The 21,729-nt window shown below is 46.4% G+C and overlaps 3 protein-coding genes across 3 annotated transcripts; 2 read left to right on the plus strand and 1 right to left on the minus strand.

Moving 5' to 3' along the window:
* Positions 1–1,319: 1,319 nt before the first annotated feature.
* LOC133003749 (calcium-binding mitochondrial carrier protein SCaMC-2-B) lies at positions 1,320–8,429 on the minus strand. The gene is made up of 9 exons (XM_061073553.1): positions 8,389–8,429; positions 6,585–6,711; positions 6,337–6,424; positions 5,705–5,816; positions 5,297–5,608; positions 5,109–5,216; positions 4,732–4,899; positions 3,161–3,311; positions 1,320–3,060 (listed from the first exon to the last, which is right to left on the minus strand). The coding sequence occupies exons 3-9, from the start codon at positions 6,399–6,401 to the stop codon at positions 2,876–2,878; spliced, it is 1,101 nt and encodes a 366-aa protein (XP_060929536.1). The 5' UTR covers positions 6,402–6,424; positions 6,585–6,711; positions 8,389–8,429; the 3' UTR covers positions 1,320–2,875.
* Positions 8,430–12,253: 3,824 nt separating this feature from the next.
* Positions 12,254–16,814, plus strand: uap1l1 (UDP-N-acetylglucosamine pyrophosphorylase 1, like 1). Its single transcript, XM_061070727.1, has 9 exons — positions 12,254–12,804; positions 13,497–13,701; positions 14,646–14,821; positions 14,900–15,072; positions 15,174–15,367; positions 15,511–15,651; positions 15,737–15,922; positions 16,136–16,202; positions 16,564–16,814. The coding sequence occupies exons 1-9, from the start codon at positions 12,525–12,527 to the stop codon at positions 16,648–16,650; spliced, it is 1,509 nt and encodes a 502-aa protein (XP_060926710.1). The 5' UTR covers positions 12,254–12,524; the 3' UTR covers positions 16,651–16,814.
* A 262-nt stretch (positions 16,815–17,076) lies between these two features.
* zdhhc12b (zinc finger DHHC-type palmitoyltransferase 12b) lies at positions 17,077–20,702 on the plus strand. Its single transcript, XM_061079008.1, has 5 exons — positions 17,077–17,364; positions 18,407–18,546; positions 18,642–18,728; positions 20,023–20,189; positions 20,265–20,702. Exons 1-5 carry the CDS (start codon positions 17,268–17,270, stop codon positions 20,578–20,580), a joined length of 807 nt encoding a protein of 268 aa, XP_060934991.1. The 5' UTR covers positions 17,077–17,267; the 3' UTR covers positions 20,581–20,702.
* Positions 20,703–21,729: the final 1,027 nt, after the last annotated feature.

Raw genomic sequence — 21,729 nt, forward strand, 5'->3', positions numbered from 1 at the left:
CTGTGTGACATCAGAGTCTGGAGACCCAGAGGGTTCCACAACAACCAAATGAGTTAATCATTTAAAATACCACAAGGGTAAATCAATCATCAGTCAATGCTATTTGAAATTATAAAATGTAATTTCAAAATGTCCTCTGTCATAAATCTGTTCATTCCTGATGTTTTTCCCAATAACACTTTGAAATTTCAAATGCTTTTGACCAATCACACGTCCCCTCCCTCCCAAGTACTGGTAGCCATTAATCTGCAGATAAATATATTTAGATTATATGTGTGTGTATTTAAAAATATGTGTCAATGATTCCTTTGATGTTTTCAAACCCTTGTGACAAATAAGTGTATTTATGTTTTATAGTTTACAGTTTAACCATAAACACCAGCGTCACGAGAAGCACGACCTGTACTTAAATAAAACGTGATTGGAAAATGTAATGAAGCCATTTATAATCAAATAATAAGAGTAAATCTTTAATAATTCTTAACAAATGATTGGTTCATTAACGTATTTTTTAAGGATTGTATTTTTTAATTCTGTTCCCTTTTCTAAATTGAATCCTGAAACCCTTTGGGCTCCATGTTCCAGACTCTGACTTGACCACAGGTGACTTATAAATAAAAAAATATTTAAAATAATCCACGTAGTAAAAGGAAATTATTCAGGACAACCAATAGATCACAACTCAGTCATTAATCTTTGTGAAAGAATAAATAAATAAATACAGTAATAAATAAAAACTAACAGGAGTTAAAGCAGAGAACCTTAAAGTGCATTCCATGTCCCACGGACTCCGAACACCTCGTTTGGACCCAAGGCATCATGGGAAACTAAGCGTCGCACTCACGCCGTCCTCTGATCGGACGTCCCATCATGTGACTGAAATGAACTTTGACCTGGAAACGCTGAAATATTCAAGGATCCAGATTCAACAGCATCAGAAAAATCTCTAGTGACAGAAAAGTTTCTCCTGTGACCAAAACAACGATATTTCTCCGAACTGCTGAAAAGTCAAAATGAAGATGTTGAGAACTTGATTTCTATGTTGAGGTGGAACGGAGGAGAACGCTGCTCCCTAGTGTTACGTTATTATACTGCTGGTACTTCAGTTGTTTTCTTAATGTTTTTGTCTTATTCTAACTGAAGACGGCAAAACGTCCTGTTTGTGGGATAAGATTCTTTTTTCTGTTTTCCTGCTGCAGATCAATATTCAACACCAAGAAATAAAATCAAGTTTAATCACCAATTCTCTGTCAAATCAGGATCAACAAGTCAACAGGACTGTTCAGGTGCCCCCCCCCCCCCCCCCATCCATGAGCTCATCGTTCCCCTGTAGGTTTCACTTCCTGTTTAGTGTCATCGCCTCTTGAGATGTAAACTCAACAACCACAGCCGAGGGATTCACTCCCACGACCTCACAGATCCTCAGAGTGCACGAGGTCTGACGGCTCCGGACCTCAGACTGTTCACAACCAACTAGAGCTGTGCAATTAATTGAATTTTAATCGTGATTTCGATTTTTGGGTCAAACATCTCCAACAATATAATGGAGTTAAAACGACAGATGCGTTTAATAATGAGGGAAAATCTGGGAAATTGAAACTCCAGGACAACAGAAGGGAAATCCAAAGTATGGGATGCATATTTGATCATTTATGGAATATAAAATATGTCATTTATATCATTTAAAGTAATTTAGTGTTTCCTGGCGCGATTCTGAGTTTAAGTGTTTTTTGGAGAGAAATACTGAATAAATGCATCATGTTTTCAAACTCAAAAATAATCGTTTGAATAATAGTGATTTCAATATTGTCCAAAATAATAGTGATTATGATTTTCTCCATAATCGAGCAGCCCTACAACCAACCTGAAATCAAACGGCTCTTTTCTTCACGTCTCCTCTCGCTCACGACAACAAGGCTCGACAGCACCGGACGAACAGCGTGAAGACACCGGGCCGATTCCCCGTGCTCAGCAGAGGCAGCTTCATATCAAGTTAATGATCTGACGTCATGAAATAATGATTCTGAAGGTTTATTTATCTATTATTTATGATATGAGAGGAAACGTGATTCGTATGTTTGACATTATTTCCTTAATTCTAAAAAGATATTTCAAGCATAAATAAAAGATAGATTTTTTCTAACCGAGGGAACTTTCTCTCCATCTGGATCGAACTTCTCTGATGTCACAGTCCACCGCGACCAAACACTTCCACTAATATACTTTATCCTCTAAACTTATCGACTTCTCCTCATAATATTATGATTCTTTCTTAATTAAGAGGCTCATTGCATCTTAGTGCTGGAGACAGTGGAAGTCAGAATAAATGTGATGTCATGAAGTATCTTTTGTCCACAGTTAAGTTCGTAGACATGAAAAAGCTCTGGTAAGGTTTTGCGTTGGATGGAATCTGAATCCAAACAGAGGAGCCTGCTCACTGTCCTGGTGCGGATCAGGATCAGTGCTGCAGCGGGGGGGAATGATTCATGATGAACTGAAGGATAACAAAGCCCTTTAAGAGTTCAGACTTCTACACAGAGCAGCAGCAGGTCGCTCAGCGGCGGAGACAACACGCTGCTGGTCCACCAGGAAACTCCCTCACCCAATTCTATGTAAACTTCAGTTTTGCTAAAACAAAGCAGGAGCACATCTGAGTCGCTCAAAGAAAGTTTCAAACAACAGCAAAGGACAAACTCTCCTCCTTCCACAAAGTTCTCCTCAGCTTTCGTCTCCTCACGTCCGTCCTTCAAACCCTGGAAGTGGATTATTTGATGTGGATGTGAAGGATTTCTGCCGCTTGCTTCTTAGATCCAAACGTAGTCAAACTCCAGGAGCAGAGAAAAGCAGCGTCTTGACTCTTGGTTCCTCCTCCTCCTCACCTCGACCGGACCCCCAGAGTGAGCTTCAGGTGCTCGTACACCACGTAGCTGATGCTCACAGACGGAATGACCTTCATGAAGTTGGGCGCCAGACCCCGGTAGAGTCCCGTGGCGCCCTCGGTCCTGACGATGTGTCTGAACAGGCCCGTCATGGTCATCTGAGGGCCTCCTTCCAGAGTAGCTGAGGAATAAATGATAACATCATATGATCAAATGAATGTTGTGTCTTAAACCATATTTAAGACCTAGTGCGTAATCACATAGTATCAGTGGGAGCTGACCTTGAGCCTGCATGCGAGTCCTGACCAGGGCGAGCGGGTAGCTGGCCAGCTGACCACACGTGCTGGAGGTGGTGCCACACGCCAGGAGCACAAACACGCCGGGGTCAGCGCTGTCGGTGGCGTAACGCTGGAGCCACCAGTTCTTCAGAGTCTGGAAGACGAGAAGAGCTGAGTCAGACTGGGCTCCCCTCTCAACACCAGTGTTAATTTTGGCAGCTATTTTTGATTTAGTCTTAGTTTTAGTCTTTTGACGAAAATGCATATTAGTTTTAGTCACATTTAGTCATTTTTATCCTTCTTAGTTTTAGTCGACGAAAACAAATTACATTTTAGTCTAATTTTAGTCACATTTAATAGCCACATTAAACTCCTTATCTTCCCTTCTCAGGCCCCCCCCCCCGTGTTGTGTCTACAGCTGCGTACTAGTCTAGCTTGCAGTACTTAGGTTGTCCATTAGATGTCCCTCCTACAGGTCTATAGCAGGGGTCGGCAACCTTTACTATCAAAAGAGCCATTTTGCCTCCTCTTCCCCCAAATAAAATTTGTCTGGAGCCGCAAAACATATTTGATAACAAAGCTAATAAAGTTTTATATAAAGTTATACTATACTAAACTATAGAATGTTGCATTTATGAAATTATAGAACAACAATAAAGAAAACTGTTGACATTTTATTTATTTTTACCTGTTACAACAAAGGGAAACACCAAATGCTTATGAAGAGGAGAAGAAAATACACAGGCAAGAGTAGGTCTTGCCTGTGTAGGTCTACATAGGTCTACAACGCAGAACTATGTAGGGTTATTTGAGTCATCCCCATATTTGTGGGAAATGTATGAAATAAGAAGTACCCTATTTTGAAATAAATAAAAACATATAGCTGCAGCCTATATATTTTAGTTGGCGAAATGTTAAAACAAAAAGTGAAAGCAGATCAGACCGGAGGAGGAAACTGAAGCTCGGTAGAAACCAGCTGCAGCCTCTGCTCTGATCCAGAAGCTGCGGCGCTGATCTCAGAGCAGCTGAGACCAGAGGAACTCTGTGTTTTCACTGTTTCCATAGTTAAGAAGCAGCCGGGGAGTCAGTGACCGGCTGCTTCATGTGAACGAGCTCTGATCTCACTGTGTCTCTGAGCGAGTGCGCGGGGGCGGAGCCTCGGGACCGGTGCGCTGTCTGGGAGCACACACACACACACACACACACACACACACACACACACACACACACACGCACACGCACACGCACACGCACACGCACACGCACACGCACACGCACACGCACACGCACACGCAGACACACTCGCCGCTCCGGGTACTTCATGACGGCCTGATACGATTATGTTTTTAAAAATTGTTGTGACTTAGTCAACCACCAACATTTTCGTTTCGTCTCGTCTCGTTAACGAAAATTAAAATAGATTTCGTTATAGTTTTTATTTTCAAAGATCCATTTTCGTTACGTCTTTGTCTCGTCTTAGTCATGGGAAAAGGGGCGTTAACGAATATTTTTCGTTATCGTTATCGTCAACGAAATTAACACTGCTCAACACACACACACACACACACACACACCTCGTAGACAGCCAGGTCGATCCCAGCGTACGGGATGATGCCCAGCAGGTTGGGGACGTAGCCCTTGTAGAAAGCCGCCCCCCCCTCCTTGTAGAGGATGTGTTTGGCACAATCCAAGATGCCGGAGAACTGACCCGTCCTCCTCAGCGCCAGGCGGGTCTTCAGCACCTGAGAGGACAGGAAGTCGAGTCAGACCTTCTGACAGGTGAGGCCGTGCACTATCTTCAAGTCTCACATGTTACGTTCGAGGCTCAAAGTTAAAATGTCACAAAACAAAGAATCCACTTTGATTTTTCTGCTTTCAAACATAACTGAATTCTTCTGAGCCTCTTTCCTTCAGATGATTGTACACATGTCTGCTTGTGTTCCTGTCTCACCTCCATGGGGTAGATGCTGCTCTGAGCGATCACGCCGGCCAGAGAGCCCGCCACCAGCCGCTCGCCGATGCCCAGCGTCTCCTGGTTGCTTCCGATTAATCGTTTAATCTGACAGACAAGATATTTTATTCATCGTTCAAATGTGACAGAAGTAAACCGATGGTTTCAGACGGAGCTGAAGTACCAACCTGCTCATAGGCCATGAACTTGATCGCAGACTCGGGGCCGATTTTGATGACATTGATGCCGTTGCCTCTCCACAGCGAGCGGACTCCGCCCTCACGGATCATGTGGGTGAAGCCCCCAGAGATGCGCATGCTGTTGCTCTTGGAGGCGTGAACCTGCATGAGAACCTTCAGCCTGTCCAGTGGAGCCGTGCAGGTTCGAGACACCGCTCCAGCTCCTCCTCCAGCCACTAGGTGTCGCCACCACATTCCCGTTTTCTTCTCTTCTGCAGTGAATTCATCGGGAATCGTTAAACTCTCACCTACGTCAAAGATCTGTGGAGGAAACAGAGGATTCATGTCAGGCGACCCTGTGGCTCACTTGACGTTTTGACGGAACTCAAAGTGAGGATGAGGACGAGCAGTCTGCACCGTGGAGTGTTTCCAGTAGAGGATGATCTCAGGGATGTTGCCGGCTGGATGCAGGAGGTGATAATCTCTCCACTCGTTCCAGTCGATCGTCATCGTTCCATTCTTATCCATACTGTGGATAAAGATCACAGAGCGTGAGGAAGGTGTTCGACAGCACAGAAAACAAACCGTCTGCTCTCATGCACGTTACGGCTCAGTCACAGAGTTTTGAGATGTTTGAGATGTTCTTCAAAGAGCTGTGGCCTGGATGAGCCGGTGCAGTGGTGACTGGTGCAGCTTTGGCTGAGCAAGCAGACGATAGAAACCACTACTTACTACAAGATAGGGGCCCAGACATGACCCCTCCTTATTCTGAGACCAGCCAGAGAGAAGGAGACACACACACACAGTTAGAAGAACAAGACACAACACTTCACAATGAGACACACCACGAGTCAGCTGGAAACCTGGAGGATGAGGAGAGACGAGCAACAAACGTGTGTGAGTCCATGTGAGGAAGCAGCAGGACAATGTGTGGAAGCTTCCCAGTGAGCGAGAGGACTTGAAGCTGGACTGAACTCAGAGACGTACACGTGTGATCGGATCACCTGAGACACCAGGTGTGAACAGGACGAGAACAGCATCACGCTCACCTCCTGAGGATCTTCTCCGCCTGTTCCTCAGAGATGTTCACGCCCAGGTCTCGCAGAGACTGCATTATCTCCTGGGAGTCGATGTGACCTAAACACAGAAGTATGTCATTTAATAATTACTGAATAGGACAGTTTAGTGTCGGTTTGTTTTCTAGTCTAACAAACACCACGGTTAGAGAAGAGAACTGTAGGATCCACACGTTTTAAGAGTTTGATCCCAGCGTCTCAATCTTCACGAGATTCTTTACCATCGTTCTTCTTGTCCAGGCTCTTGAAGACGAGCCGGAGTTTCTTCTCATGGTCTTTGAGATAATGGACAAACTCTCCAAAGTCCAACTGTCCGTCCAGGTCTTTGTCTCCAGCTGTCACTATTTTCTGTAAAGACAGAAGAGAACAGACATGAGGAAATAAGAACATGAACAAGAACATTAACTGTATATTCAGTAAATCATATTCATTCTTATTAACTTGTATAAGAAGAATGTTGCTCATCTCCTCATTTATGTCTCCTATTTATGTTTGGATCTGCACCATCAGTCCTCAAAACACGTTTCTTTCATCAAGATCCATGAATTATTCTCTGAAACCCATGAACATGTAAAAAAAGAAAAACGTTCCATCTCACTATGATCTAGAAAGGGGAAATCGATATTAAATTTAAGGCCCAGTCTCCCAGCAAGTTTCCTGGAAACCAGTCCAGTAGTGTTTGTGTATTCCTGCTCACTAACAGACACACAGATGAGAACATGTGTTCCTCGAGGTACTAACTGTTATTAGAACCAGTCCGTGTGCTGCAGAGTGACCTTCAGCAGCCGAGCTGTGGACTCCACCTGCAGCTCCGCCCCTCAGCAGCCTGCAGGTTATCAGAGCCTCCAGAGCTGCTGGTCTCAGCTGTGCAGCCAGCAGCAGTTATCTGAACATGAACACACGTAGAGATAGAGCTGAGGGGAGGAACACGTCTGACACAGAATCAAACTGACCAACACGTCGCTGTAGGATCAGAAATCTCCATGTGCAGCACAGAGAGGAGTGAGGGACAGGATGTGATGTCACACTCCAGCTCAGGTGTCATTAACGTTAAACTAAAGTCTAAAGTGTAAAGTGTTTAAAATGAAACTTCCGATCTTTTCAAAGTGGGTAGATAAAGTCACAACGGAAGATAAAGAGATGTCCTCCTCAGATATAAGGACGGAGACAGTAAAGATTAACACTGTGTCACCAGGAACCATTCAAACTGGTTTCCCACTGAGGCTGCTTCTCCAGGTCAGATCTCCCACTAACCACTGGTTTCTGCTTCATCCCCGTGGGTTGAAAACAAACGTGTAGAAGAGTCAGAGGATCATGATTCAACCTGAGGTTCCAGATGATGAACAGAGCGACATGTGGAACATGAGCAGCTCAGAGGAGACTCCCTCCATCACATCGGAGTCCAGCAGCTGATCGGCTTCAAACCACAGCCGCTGCATCATCCAGACTTTCCATCAACGCAGCCACAACCTTCACTTTTACAACATCAAGCATGGAGACAACACCAGCTGAGAAATGCTCTTTTGCTCAAAGGCACCGGACAAACATCTGGAGTGAAGCTGCTCCACCTCACACACGTCTGAGGGAACAGCTGGAGGGAACACATGTGGCTGAACACAGATCAACAAGACTGAGTCGTCAGCAGAGACTCTGGAACCGGTCTTCTGTGTAGTGACCAGCAGGGGGCGACTCCTCTGGTCGTTTCTACAGAAGTCTATAGAAAGTGACTCCACTTCTCACTTCATAACGTCAGTAAAGATTTTCAGTTTGCGTCTCAGTCTCTAGTTTCAAGTCTTCTTCAAACAGCTGATGTTCATTTAGTGAATTATGATCATTGCCCGAAGCAGCCGGACGTTCTACTGAGCAGCTGCCTTCAGACCTGAGGGAAGAACCTGGATCTAGACTTCATACAGGAGCTCACACTGAGTCTGATCCTCCAGAGAAGATCCAGAGAACTGAGAAGCTCAGTGTGAAGCAGTTCTCGTGGAACAGGAGAGGACAATTCCCCCCCCCCCTTCACCCCACCTGTTCTGCAGGTGTCTCCACCAGGACCACTGCTGTGGGCGTCTTCACAGGGACTTCACAGCTGGTGTCTCTCCTGTCAGACGAGGTTGGGATCAGAGCAGCTTCCTCCTCCCTGCAGGTCTCTGGAGCTGGTTCCTCTGGAGCGGGTTCCTCTGGAGCGGGTTCCTCTGGAGCTGGTTCCTCTGGAGCTGGTTCCTCTGGAGCTGGTTCCTCTGGAGCTGGTTCCTCCGGAGCTGGTTCCTCTGGAGCTGGTTCCTCCGGAGCTGGTTCCTCTGGAGCTGGTTCCCCTGGAGCTGGTTCCTCTGGAGCTGGTTCCTCTGGAGCTGGTTCCTCTGGAGCTGGTCCCTCTGGAGCTGGTTCCTCTGCTGGCAGCGGTGAGTCGGCAGGTTTACACTCTGCGCTGCCACAAAGTCTCTGACTCAGGAAACTCAGCATGTTCTGCAGCATCCTCGTGTCCTCGTGTCCTCAAACACCGGGACGTCACACAGAGAGCTGGACCAGGAGCAGAAGGTGCAGAGGGATCAGCGTCTCATCTTCTCTCTGGATCGTTGTGAATCACCGAGACGACAGAAGAGCGAGCGCAGCAGGAAGTGACCCGGTTCACCGGAGCCACGCCTGGTTCTGTGGATCAGTGAAGACCTCGTGAGGAGGAAGTGATGCAGCAGCAGATTCTCTTCTCCTGAGAAGCTCCAGAAACCTGCACCCTCACTGCAGCTGAGCTCCACCAATCACTGCAGCCGACACCGGCACGGGACCCGCCCCTCGGCCAATCCAGGGCCGAGGAGGAGGAGGAGGAGGAGGAGGAGGGAGAAGTGCAGGGTTTCCCTCTGTCACACCTCCCTCACTGAAGAGAATCTGCTGAGTGATGGTCCCTCCCTCCCTCCCTCCCTCTCTCTCCCTCTCTCTCTCCCTCCCTCCCTCCTCCCTCCCTCCCTCTCAGTCAGAATCCAGCAGGGAGTCCATCGCCACGACGACCATCACATTAGGATTCTCTCCATGTCTCAGCTTCCTCCAGCTGGAAAACTAGTGAGAGGCAGCAAAGGTCTTCGTACAGTTTCATGAAGTCGTGAAGTTCATCATCTGCTCACTTCTCTCTCAATAAAGCTGCTTCTGTCAGGTCACATGATGCAGGTTCTTATCAGCTGCTTCTTCTTCTTCTTCTTCTTCTTCTTCTTCTTCTTCTTCTTCTTCATCTTGTTCTACTTCTTCTTCATCTTCTTCTACTTCTTCTTCATCTTCTTCTTCGTCTACCGAGTAGTTTGCTAGAGCCAAGTTATCTCGTCCGGCTGTGAGTGACGACTCCAGTGGCAACACACACACACAGACACAGACACACACAGACACACACAAACACACAGACACACACAGACAGACACACACACACACACACACACAGACACACACAACACACAGACACACACACACACACACAACACACACAGACACACACACACACAAACACACACACACACACACACACATTGACTGAAATGTCTTAATGAGGTTTCTCACCTCCAGAGCTGCAGACCACCAAGACAACCTCGTGACCTGTGTGTCTGTGTGTGTGTCTGTGTTGTGTGTCTGTGTTTGTGTGTGTGTGTGTGTGTGTGTGTGTGTGTGTGTGTGTGTGTGTGTGTGTGTGTGTGATGGTTTAGTTTCAGTATTGAAATGAGAGTTTGAGCGGACCCATCTTTGATTAGAGCTGTTATCTTTTATATAAACATGATCCCATAGAGACGTCCCAAACGGTCACCTCTGTGTGAACCACTAGGGGGCGCTACCAGCCACGTTCAACCATTAATATAGCTTGTTATTATAAATGTGTTAATAATTATTTATTAAAAACATGACTGCTGAGCTCACCTGCAGCTCGTGCTCGGTCCGGTGGACTCCGAGCCGCTTCAGCCCGATCGTCAGGTCGTTCAGGCAGATTCCTCCGTCCCGGTTCACGTCCAGGACCTGGAACAGAACCTTCAGCCGGTGCTCCTGCTCCGGTTCCCCGCAGAGCTCACAGGCCGGGCCCGGGGCGGCGGGACCCGGGGGACACCGGGACGGGTCCTCCGGGTCCTCCGGGTCCACCGGGTCCACCGGGTCCTTCGGGTCCACCGGGTCCTCCGGGTCCTCGGAGCGGCACCGACACAACACGTCCCCGAGCAGCGGAGGCTGCTGCTGCTGCATCCTGAGCCACCGGCTCCGTCACATACCGGACACACCGTCACAGCACCGGGACCGACACGTGTCCCTCCATGGGACCGGCCGCCGGTTCACGGGATGCACTCACCTACCCCCCCCCCCCCCCCCACACACCGGGAACCCTCCGTTAGGAATCCACGTGACACAGCCGCGTCACCAGCGGGAAGTGAACTAGACGCCGGTGAACCGAGGAATCCTCCCGGTAAGACCCCTGCCCACGGTGGGGGTGGACCCGGGCTCCGGTAGCTCACTGCTCCGGTACCACGGCTCGGGACAAACACAGCGGGGTGGGGGGGGGCGGTGAGGCCGGGGATCGGAGCCGGTAACCGGCAGAGACGAGGAGCGACGCACCGGGAACCAGATGAGACTCAAGTCCCGCGGATTCTCGCGATATCTCAGCTGAGGGAGGAGCCAGGGCGCCACCTGGTGTTTCACTGCTGTATTACAAGTGGAGAATCATTCTCATTGTTCTTATTTATGGTTTTATATATAATGAAGTTTATGACGTCATGACTCCGACTGCACAACATATTTGTATCTGGGACATTTGGCTTAAAATTAACGAATGGCCTCCTGCTTACAGGTACCAATATAGATAGATAGATAGATAGATAGATAGATAGATAGATAGATAGATAGATAGATAGATAGATAGATAGATAGATAGATAGATAGATAGATAGATAGATAGATAGATAGATAGATAGATAGATAGATAGACAGATAAATAGATAGATAGATAGATAGATAGATAGATAGATAGATAGATAGATAGATAGATAGATAGATAGATAGATAGATAGATAGATAGATAGATAGATAGATAGATAGATAGATAGATAGATAGATAGATAGATAGATAGATAGATAGATAACTTTATTCATCCCCGAAGGGAAATTAAGTCGTCATAGCAGCCGGTATATTTGAATACAATAAAATACAATACAATAGAATAAAATAAAAAATATTGAGGTAGAAAGAATAAAAACAGAAACACAAGATAAATAGGTAGATAAGGTGCAGTGGCAAGATGATGGTAATAGTACTGATGATATGATGGTAATGTTATTGTTAGACAGTATATAAAAATAGTACAGTATATATAGTATATAATATAACATAATATATATTTATATATGATAGTAATTATACCAATATAATAGCAGTATATAGTAATAATGGCAGCAGCAACAGTATATATAATAATAATAGTAATATAATAATAATAATTATAACATGTACACATGTATAAATATGTGTATATAGACTTATATATACAAAGAATATACAGAGAGTATGATATAATATATTATAGTAGAGGTATAAATATAAGTATTTGACTATACAATAGAATATAATATACTATGAGTGTAAGAATATGTAGACAGACAATATTATTGTCTTTTGCACACTCTGTACACTCTGTACACAGTATATATATTTATATATATATAGACTTACAAACAAACTAGGGTGGTGCTAATCATACAGGTTGAGTTTGAAATTGAACTGAAACTGTAAAATAAAGTAGAACATTTTGTATCTAGATTAATATGAAATCAAAGTAAGACAGTGAGACCTGTAATGAGCAGGTGTGCCTGCAGGGGGCGCTGCTGCTCTGTGAACATGTGACTCTAACTGTTGTTTTCCACAGGTGAACTTCGGACAGAGTTTTCACCGGGACACTCTGACGTTCCTCTGCGGGCTCTGGACGTCTGGTCCCCGGGGTGAACAGTCTGAAACTCGGCCTCTTGCTCCGACCCGCAGCTGCTCCAGGATTTCCGGGTGAATCCTCCTCATCAGATCCGTGTGTGGAGCCTCAGCGGCGGTCACGAGTCTCTCTCACCCCGGGCTCACTTCCTGCAGCTCCCGGACAGACAGGTCTGCTTCCCCGGTGCCTGCGGCTCGGATCCCCGGTGCCTGCTGCTCTGCTCCCCGGGACATGTCTTCCCTGGAGGCGGTGACGCGCGGCCTGGAGCTCGCAGGTCAGCGGCACGTCCTGCAGTTCTGGCCGGAGCTGGATGAGGAGGAGCGGGCGCGGTTCCTCCAGGACCTGGACCTGCTGGACCTGGACGGGCTGCGGGCTCACTGCGAGCGGGCTGCGGCCGCCGCGGCTGCTCCTCCGGCCGGCGGGGACCGGAGCATCGAGCCGGTTCCTCCGGAGCTCATCGGCAGCGTGAGGACCAGCGACCCGGAGAGTCTGTCCGCCTGGCGGGAGGAAGGTGAGGGTCGGTCCGGAGCTCCGAGTCAGAGGAAGAGCAACAACCAAGGCTTTAGAAAGAAATACTTCTGCTGCTGGAAAGTACTCAAATACTGTACTTTTACAGTATCGGGATGTATTAGAGTACATTTACTGAGTTATTGTACTTGAGTACATTTTCATGTATCTGCTCTTTACTTATGTAGACTTATTTGAAGGTACTTTTACTCCACTTCACATACCAGCAACTATCTGTACTTTTACAGTATCGGGATGTAATAGAGTACATTTACTGAGTTATTGTTCTTGAGTACATTTTCATGTATCTGCTCTTTACTTATGTAGACTTATTTGAAGGTACTTTTACTCCACTTCACATACCAGCAACTATCTGTACTTTTACAGTATCGGGATGTAATAGAGTACATTTACTGAGTTATTGTTCTTGAGTACATTTTAATGTATCTACTCTTTACTTATGTAGATGTATTTGCAGGTACTTTTACTCCACTTCACATACCAGAAACTCTATTACTCTACTCCACAACACTATTACAAAGAGTTACAAAGTAATCTGTAATGGTAAAAGACTGTTGCATGAAGGAACAGTAGAATAATAAATGTGCTACTTTTTCTTAATTAGATATTTGTGTATGTATTTGTCCTTGGTCCAGCTCTGCTCCCAACCCGCTCCGTGCTGCTGTCTGTTCTCAGGGCTGATGCAGATCTCTCAGAACCGGGTCGGGGTCCTGCTCCTGGCCGGGGGGCAGGGGACCCGGCTCGGGGTCCAGTACCCCAAAGGGATGTACAACGTCGGGCTGCCGAGCAACAAAACCTTGTACCAGATCCAGGCCGAGCGAATTCACAAAATCCAGGAGCTGGCAGATGTGAAGCATGGATCCAGATGCTCAGTTCCATGGTGAGATCTGATCTGATGACATGGGGTGTTTGTCTTTCTCATTTTATCATTTTATACAATAATATTGTCTTTTGCACAGGCTGTCTACATATTCTTACACTCGTAGTATAATATATTACCTATTGTACTGTATAGTCAAATACTTATATTTATACCTCTACTATATATCATATATTATATCATACTCTCTGTATATTCTTTGTATATATAAGTCTATATACACATATTTATACATGTGTACATGTTATTATTATTATTATATTTGCTATTATTATTATATATACCACTGCTGCCATTATTACTATATACTGCTATTATATTGGGTTAATTACTATCATATATAAATATACATTATGTTATATTATATACTATATACTGTACTATTTTTATCTACTGTCTAACAATAACATTACCATCATATCATCAGTACTATTACATCATCTTGCCACTGCACCTTATCTACCTATTTATCTTGTGTTTCTGTTTTTTATTCTTTCTATCTCAATATTTTTTATTTTATTCTATTGTATTTTATTGTATTCAAATATACCGGCTGCTATGACAACTTAATTTCCCTTCGGGGATGAATAAAGTAATCTATCTATCTATCTATCTATCTATCTATCTATCTATCTATCTATCTATCTATCTATCTATCTATCTATCTATCTATCTATCTATCTACCTACCTACCTACCTACCTACCTACCTACCTACCTACCTACCTACCTACCTACCTACCTACCTACCTACCTACCTACCTACCTACCTACCTACCTACCTACCTACCTACCTATCTATCTATCTATCTATCTATCTATCTATCTATCTATCTATCTATCTATCTATCTATCTATCTATCTATCTATCTATCTTCTGTTAGTTGAGTGTTAACGATGTCCCTGAGGTTTCTAGATGAATAAAGAACGTTCTCATCTCGTCAGGTACATCATGACCAGCGAGTTCACCCTGGCTCCCACTCAGAAGTTCTTCGAGGAGAACAGCTACTTCGGTCTGGAGCCGTCCAACGTCATCCTGTTCGAGCAGAGGATGATTCCAGCTGTGACCTTTGATGGAAAGGTCATCCTGCAGGGGAAAGGGAAGATCGCCATGGCGCCAGGTGAGTACCGGACACAGACAGACGTGAGACCTGGTGTCTTCTGGGTCATGAGAGTGAACGGCGTGTTTCCTCTGTCAGATGGTAACGGCGGACTGTACCAGGCGCTGGTGGACAACAAGGTTCTGGAGGACATGAGGAGGAGGGGCGTGGAGTACCTGCACGTGTACTGTGTGGACAACATCCTGGTCAAGATGGCCGACCCCGTGTTCATCGGGTTCTGCGTGAGCAAAGGGGCCGACTGCGGCGCCAAGGTAGAGTGAACGACAAAGAGAGCATTTGTTGTGTTGAATACCGACACAACCAGGCTCTGCTGCCCCCTGCTGGTCAGTCTTATGCCTCTGTTATCTGTCAGGTGGTGGAGAAGGCGTTCCCCACAGAGCCAGTGGGCGTGGTCTGCAGGGTGCAGGGCGTGTCCCAGGTGGTGGAATACAGCGAGATCCACCCAGACACGGCCGGACTGCGAGGACCTGGAGGAGATCTGGTCCACGGAGCAGGAAACATCTGCATCCACTTCTTCACCAGAGCGTTCCTGCAGGAGGTGGCAGAGTGAGAACCTCCTCGTCACTTCCACAGCTTCACGGCCACCACCTCTTCATCACCACTATCTGGAGAACCATGACACATGTAATGTCATGTCCCCCAGAGGATAAACCCTGAATAAAACCAACCTTTGCTTGTTTGTCTTGCAGGAAATTTGAAAGTCAACTCAAACCACACGTGGCGATCAAGAAGGTTCCCTTCGTGGACTCGGAGGGGAACCAGGTCAAACCCACCAAACCCAACGGGATAAAGATGGAGAAGTTTGTTTTCGACGTGTTTCCTTTCTCCAGGTCTGGTTGAATATTATCTTCAGCTATAAAGCACTTCCTGTGTGTCATCACGTCGTTAACGGTTAAACATTCACTCTGTCTGAAGGAACTTCGTTGCCTTTGAGGTTTTAAGAGAAGAAGAGTTTTCTCCTCTGAAAAATGCCGACAGTGCAGCGACCGACAACCCGACCACGGCCAGGAACTCTCTGCTGACTCAGCACTGCCGCTGGGCCGCGGCGGCTGGGGCGACGCTGCTGGACCAGCACGGGAAACCACTTCCTCCTGCAGCCAGGTCTCTGACTCACAACTCAGGACTTCACTGTGCTGGTGTTCGTCCTGCTCATCAAGTCAACAGATACAATCAAATCTACTTTGTTTAACTGATGTCGTGGGTCAGACGTGTTTCTCTATCAGTTGGTGAAAAACTGGACTTTTCATTGTAATCTAAAAGTGTGTGTCTGTGTGTGTGTCTGTGTGTGTGTCTGTTTGTGTGTTTCCTCTGTAGTGTATCACCGGCAGACGCTCCTCCAGCTCAGTGTGAGATTTCTCCGCTGGTATCTTATTTTGGAGAGGTGAGTTCAAACCAACACTTTATCAATCTGCTCCACATCACTCATACACATCAGTCCAGTGAATGTGTCTGACTTCTTCAAGATCCATGAATCATCGTCGGAGAAATCTGTTTAAAATGTCAAAATAAAGTTTAAAGAAAGTGAAAGAATCCGCAGCTTAATCCAGATCCAGTTCTTTCTTGGTCATTTCACCTGGAAACAAACAAGAGTGAAATCTTAATTTCTCAGTTGGAGGAAATAGAAACATTCTGAGTATTTGATATAAAAATAATCTAATAGAGCCGAGACAGAACTAGTTGTTACTTTATTGAACTGGTGAGGTTCTGTACTTGAACCTAATTGAACCTCTGGTCCTGTTCAGGGTCTGGATCTGATGCTGAAGGGAAAGAACCTGCGGACTCCTCTGATCCTGGATCTGATCAAGGCCCAAGACCTTCAGGCTCAGTGATGGAACAGAACAGACCATGAATTCATCTCTGAACTGAAAAATCAATCTCTCATAATTCTCACTTTTTTAAGAGCTACAAATAAATGTGATCATTTCAAATCTAAGAAGGGAATTTAAATAATTTTTTTTTTACTTCTAATAAAAAATATGTTCTAAAAAGCAAATGTTTGATGTTTCATTTCGTTTCAATAAATATTTTTGATATATGCACATATATCAAATGCTTTATGTATACACAACTATATGTTTACAAAGAAAAAGAAAGATAAATTGTACCTAATACAAAATTGCTTTTCGGCCTCTCCCGGCCACCGTATCCTGAGTTGTCATGTGACCGGCGCTGGCCAATCAGAGCAGAGAGAGAAGACAACAGAAAACAAGCTGACGGTCCGTGTCTCAATAATCTGAGACTGAGTTTAATCTGAGTTTACACCAGGTTTATGTTTATTTAACAACCGGATTTCCTGTCTTCAGATTATTTCCGCTTCAGTCTCCGGTGCGGTCGCTGCGTTGGTCGCCGCTAGGGGGCGCGGCAGCAGGATCTGGATCAATGTTTTTATCGCTAGTTCGTCGCTAACTGTGCGTGTGAACGTGCACGGAAGTGTCATGTGAGGAACATGTTCAAGAACGTGTTCGCTTCCGGGTTCGTGGTGAGAACAGCTCACGTGATTCTGACCTGGGTCGTAACGTTGATTCTCTTCCTGCACGACACAGGTGAGACACTTTACTGTACATCTATACTGTTTACTACATCTATACTGTTTAATACATCTCTACTGTTTACTACATGTATACTGTTTACTACATCTATACTGTGTACTACATCTATACCGTTTACTACATCTATGCTGTTTACTACAAATATACTGTTTACTACATCTATACTGTTTACTACATCTATACTGTTTACTACATCTATACTGTGTACTACATCTATACCGTTTACTACATCTATGCTGTTTACTACAAATATACTGTTTACTACATCTATACTGTTTACTACATCTATACTGTTTACTACATCTATACTGTTAACTACATCTATACTGTGTACTACATCTATACTGTGTACTACATCTATACTGTTTACTACATGTCTACTGTTTACTACATCTATACTGTTTACTACATCTATACTGTGTATATGTATATGTATACTGTGTATATGTATATGTATACTGTTTACTACATGTCTACTGTGTACATGTATACATATACATGTACATGTATATGTGTATACTGTGTATGTGTGTATATAGTCCAGGTGCTGGTCCAGGTCCTGGTCCAGGTGCTGGTGTCCAGGTGCTGGTCCAGGTCCTGGTCCAGGTGCTGGTGTCCAGGTGCTGGTCCAGGTGCTGGTCCAGGTGCTGGTCCAGGTGCTGGTGTCCAGGTCCTGGTCCAGGTGCTGGTCCAGGTGCTGGTGTCCAGGTGCTGGTCCAGGGGCTGGTCCAGGTTTTGGTGTCCAGGTGCTGGTCCAGGTCTTGGTGTTCAGGTGCTGGTCCAGGTGCTGGTGTCCAGGTGCTGGTCCAGGTGCTGGGTCCAGGTGCTGGTCCAGGTGCTGGTCCAGGTGCTGGTCCAGGTGCTGGTGTCCAGGTGCTGGTCCAGGTGCTGGTGTCCAGGTGCTGGTGTCCAGGTGCTGGTCCAGGTGCTGGTCCAGGGGCTGGTCCAGGTGCTGGTGTCCAGGTGCTGGTCCAGGTGCTGGTCCAGGTGCTGGTCCAGGTGCTGGTCCCTGTGAGTAACGTGTTCCCTGTGACAGAGCTGAGGAGGCAGGAGGAGACGGGTCAGCTGGTCCAGCCCGTCCTCTTCGTCCTGCTGGTCCTCGGGTCGGTGCTGCTCTACTTCGCCGTCTCCCTGATGGACCCGGGCTTCATCCTGTCCGACCACTCGGGTCCTCAGGTGGGTTCTGAGCCCGGGCGTGATGAAGACTCATCAGACCAGTGGTGATCGAACAGGAAACCAGTCTCACCAGTTTGTCTCTTGTGTGGTTTCAGTTCACGTTGGGCGAGGAGCAGCAGGACATGATCCCCCCCCCCACCAAGTCCCTGAGGCAGCGCCGCTGTGGTCACTGTCTGCTGCAGGTAGGACCACGAGAAGGAGAAAGGGTTCAAGTGATTCTGGATCTTGATTCAGAAGTTTGGTGATAAAAGAAACTGGAGGTTCTGGAGCTTTCAGCCACATCGTGGTTCAGATGCTTTCAGTGAGGGAGGAAGAGGAGGTGATGAAGGTGATGAAGGTGATGAAGGTGATGAAGGTGAGATGTGGGTGAAAGCTCTGGAGGAAGCAGCAGGAAGACGTCACTCAGCGTCCGACTGAAACACGAGTCTTGTAGGACCAGTGGTATCGAGTGACTGGTTCCATGTTACACAAGCACGTGACCTCCAGTGACCCCGTCACATGACCCGTCACATGACCCGTCACATGACCCGTCACATGACCCAGCAGCAGAATCTCTGTGAGACCATCAGTGGAATCACTCACAAGTAGGGTTTCAAAATTCCGGGAATATTCAAAGTTGGAAACTTTCCATGGGAATTAACGGGAATAAACGAGAATTAACCGGGAATACACTGGAAATGTTGTGGGTAATTTATACTAACTGTATTTACCTTGTCATATACAGACATAAATATAAACATTTAGTTGTGTCATAGGCTGATTTGAGCCCTGAGGAAACTTTGGGCACTTGACTATATGCTTCTGCATCGTTGTGTCATTCTTAACATAGGTCTTTGCACAGTATTTGCAAATGTACACAGCCTTTCCTTCTACATTGGATGAGGTGAAATGTCTCCACACATGAGAGAGTGCACGTGGCATTGTTCTGTAGAATAAGATGAGAAGAAAGTTTGTAAAAAAACACTAATGCAATGCCAGAGATATAAATAGTTAGCCAAACAATTGGAATCGTCTGTAAACATATTTTACAATTGATGGATAAATGAATGGAAATAGTCTAGATGAACAGATGAACAATCCTCAATCAGCATGCTAATATATTTCCCCAGTAATATCATGGAAACTTACCTGACTAGTCCTTCACTCTACAGCAGGCCTCAGTAGCCCTGCTGTAGAGTGAAGCATGCTGGGAGTTATCTGTGCATGTGATGGAAGAATGACCAGTGGAGGGTTGAAACTCAACGTTCCATACATCTTTAAAATAGAGTTTTGAATGATGTTTTTATTGCTCAGGGTTAAATTTGCATATTTTTTTTTCAAAATTCCCAAAATTCCCGAGCTTAATATTCCCATTGAAAGTTTCTGGAAATTTACCGGAAACTTTCAGCCCCTTTGCAACCCTGCTCACAAGTCAGTCAAGTGTTAGAAAACTCTTCTTTCTTTGTCTTCTAAACACATGACCTCCGTTCCAAGCAGCAGCCAATGAGATCGAAGCACTGCCAGACGTGTCAGCACTGCGTGCGGCGCTACGACCATCACTGCCCGTGGATCGAGAACTGCGTCGGCGAGAGGAACCACCGCTGGTTCGTCCTCTACCTGCTGGTGCAGCTGCTGGTGCTGCTGTGGGGTCTGCACCTCGCCTGGTGAGTCCGTCTCCGTCCCCTCTCGTCCCCTCTTGTCTCCGCTGTGGTCGTAACGTGTCCTCCTCCCCCCCACAGGACGGGGATTGGCTCCGCCCCCAGCTGGCGGCTGTGGCTGCGGACCAACGGCGTGCTGCTGGCCGTGGTCGTGCTGCTGGCGCTGCTGTCGCTGGTCGTGCTGCTGCTGCTCGGCTCGCACCTCTACCTGGTCTCCCTCAACACGACCACCTGGGAGTTCATGTCACGCCACCGCATCTCCTACCTCAAGCACTGCGGCGCCGACGAGAACCCGTTTGACCGCGGCAGCGTTCAGAACCTGTGGGGCTTCTTCTGCGTGTGGGGCAGCGTGGTGTGGGAGCAGGTCTACTTCAGGGAGGCCAGCGACCGGGTGTAGGACCCGACGGAGACGTGAAGAACCACGTCACCGACCCAACTTCCCACACGTCAGGAACTTCTCCTCCTCATGATTCCACACGTCAGGAACTTCTCCTCCTCATGATTCCACACGTCAGGAACTTCTCCTCCTCATGATTCCACACGTCAGGAACTTCTCCTCCTCATGATTCCACACGTCGGGAACTTCTCCTCCTCATGATTCCACACGTCGGGAACTTCTCCTCCTCATGATTCCACACGTCGGGAACTTCTCCTCCTCATGATTCCACACGTCGGGAACTTCTCCTCCTCATGATTCCACACGTCGGGAACTTCTCCTCCTCATGATTCCACACGTCAGGAACTTCTCCTCCTCATGATTCCACACGTCGGGAACTTCTCCTCCTCATGATTCCACACGTCAGGAACTTCTCCTCCTCATGATTCCACACGTCAGGAACTTCTCCTCCTCATGATTCCACACGTCAGGAACTTCTCCTCCTCATGATTCCACACGTCAGGAACTTCTCCTCCTCATGATTCCACACGTCAGGAACTTCTCCTCCTCATGATTCCACACGTCAGGAACTTCTCCTCCTCATGATTCCACACGTCAGGAACTTCTCCTCCTCATGATTCCACACGTCAGGAACTTCTCCTCCTCATGATTCCACACGTCAGGAACTTCTCCTCCTCATGATTCCACACGTCAGAAACTTCTCCTCCTCATGATTCCACACGTCAGGAACTTCTCCTCCTCATGATTCCACACGTCAGGAACTTCTCCTCCTCATGATTCCACACGTCAGGAACTTCTCCTCCTCATGATTCCACACGTCAGGAACTTCTCCTCCTCATGATTCCACACGTCAGGAACTTCTCCTCCTCATGATTCCACACGTCAGGAACTTCTCCTCCTCATGATTCCACACGTCAGGAACTTCTCCTCCTCATGATTCCACACGTCAGGAACTTCTCCTCCTCATGATTCCACACGTCAGGAACTTCTCCTCCTCATGATTCCACACGTCAGGAACTTCTCCTCCTCTGCTCACGTCTCTGAACAGAATGAGTCCGTGTGGTTTTTCCTCAGAGTGAGAGGTCTGCTCCTCTGCTCACGTCTCTGCAGACGACCAGCAGCTGTTTACAAGCATTAAAACATTTCATC

Source organism: Limanda limanda, chromosome 1 (assembly GCF_963576545.1).
Source record: "Limanda limanda chromosome 1, fLimLim1.1, whole genome shotgun sequence".
Lineage (NCBI taxonomy): Eukaryota > Metazoa > Chordata > Actinopteri > Pleuronectiformes > Pleuronectidae > Limanda > Limanda limanda.

Coding starts and splice junctions, on each gene's coding strand:
- LOC133003749 (XM_061073553.1), bottom strand. CDS start 6,401: ATGCAGTCTCTGCGAGACCTGGGCGTGAACATCTCTGAGGAACAGGCG. Junction 4,900..5,108: donor GCAGCATCTACCCCATGGAG/GTGAGACAGGAA, acceptor CTGTCCTCTCAG/GTGCTGAAGACCCGCCTGGC. Junction 3,312..4,731: donor TCGACCTGGCTGTCTACGAG/GTGTGTGTGTGT, acceptor CTCGTCTTCCAG/ACTCTGAAGAACTGGTGGCT.
- uap1l1 (XM_061070727.1), top strand. CDS start 12,525: ATGTCTTCCCTGGAGGCGGTGACGCGCGGCCTGGAGCTCGCAGGTCAG. Junction 15,073..15,173: donor GGGCCGACTGCGGCGCCAAG/GTAGAGTGAACG, acceptor GTTATCTGTCAG/GTGGTGGAGAAGGCGTTCCC. Junction 15,652..15,736: donor GACGTGTTTCCTTTCTCCAG/GTCTGGTTGAAT, acceptor CTCTGTCTGAAG/GAACTTCGTTGCCTTTGAGG.
- zdhhc12b (XM_061079008.1), top strand. CDS start 17,268: ATGTTCAAGAACGTGTTCGCTTCCGGGTTCGTGGTGAGAACAGCTCAC. Junction 17,365..18,406: donor TCTCTTCCTGCACGACACAG/GTGAGACACTTT, acceptor TCCCTGTGACAG/AGCTGAGGAGGCAGGAGGAG. Junction 18,547..18,641: donor CCGACCACTCGGGTCCTCAG/GTGGGTTCTGAG, acceptor GTGTGGTTTCAG/TTCACGTTGGGCGAGGAGCA.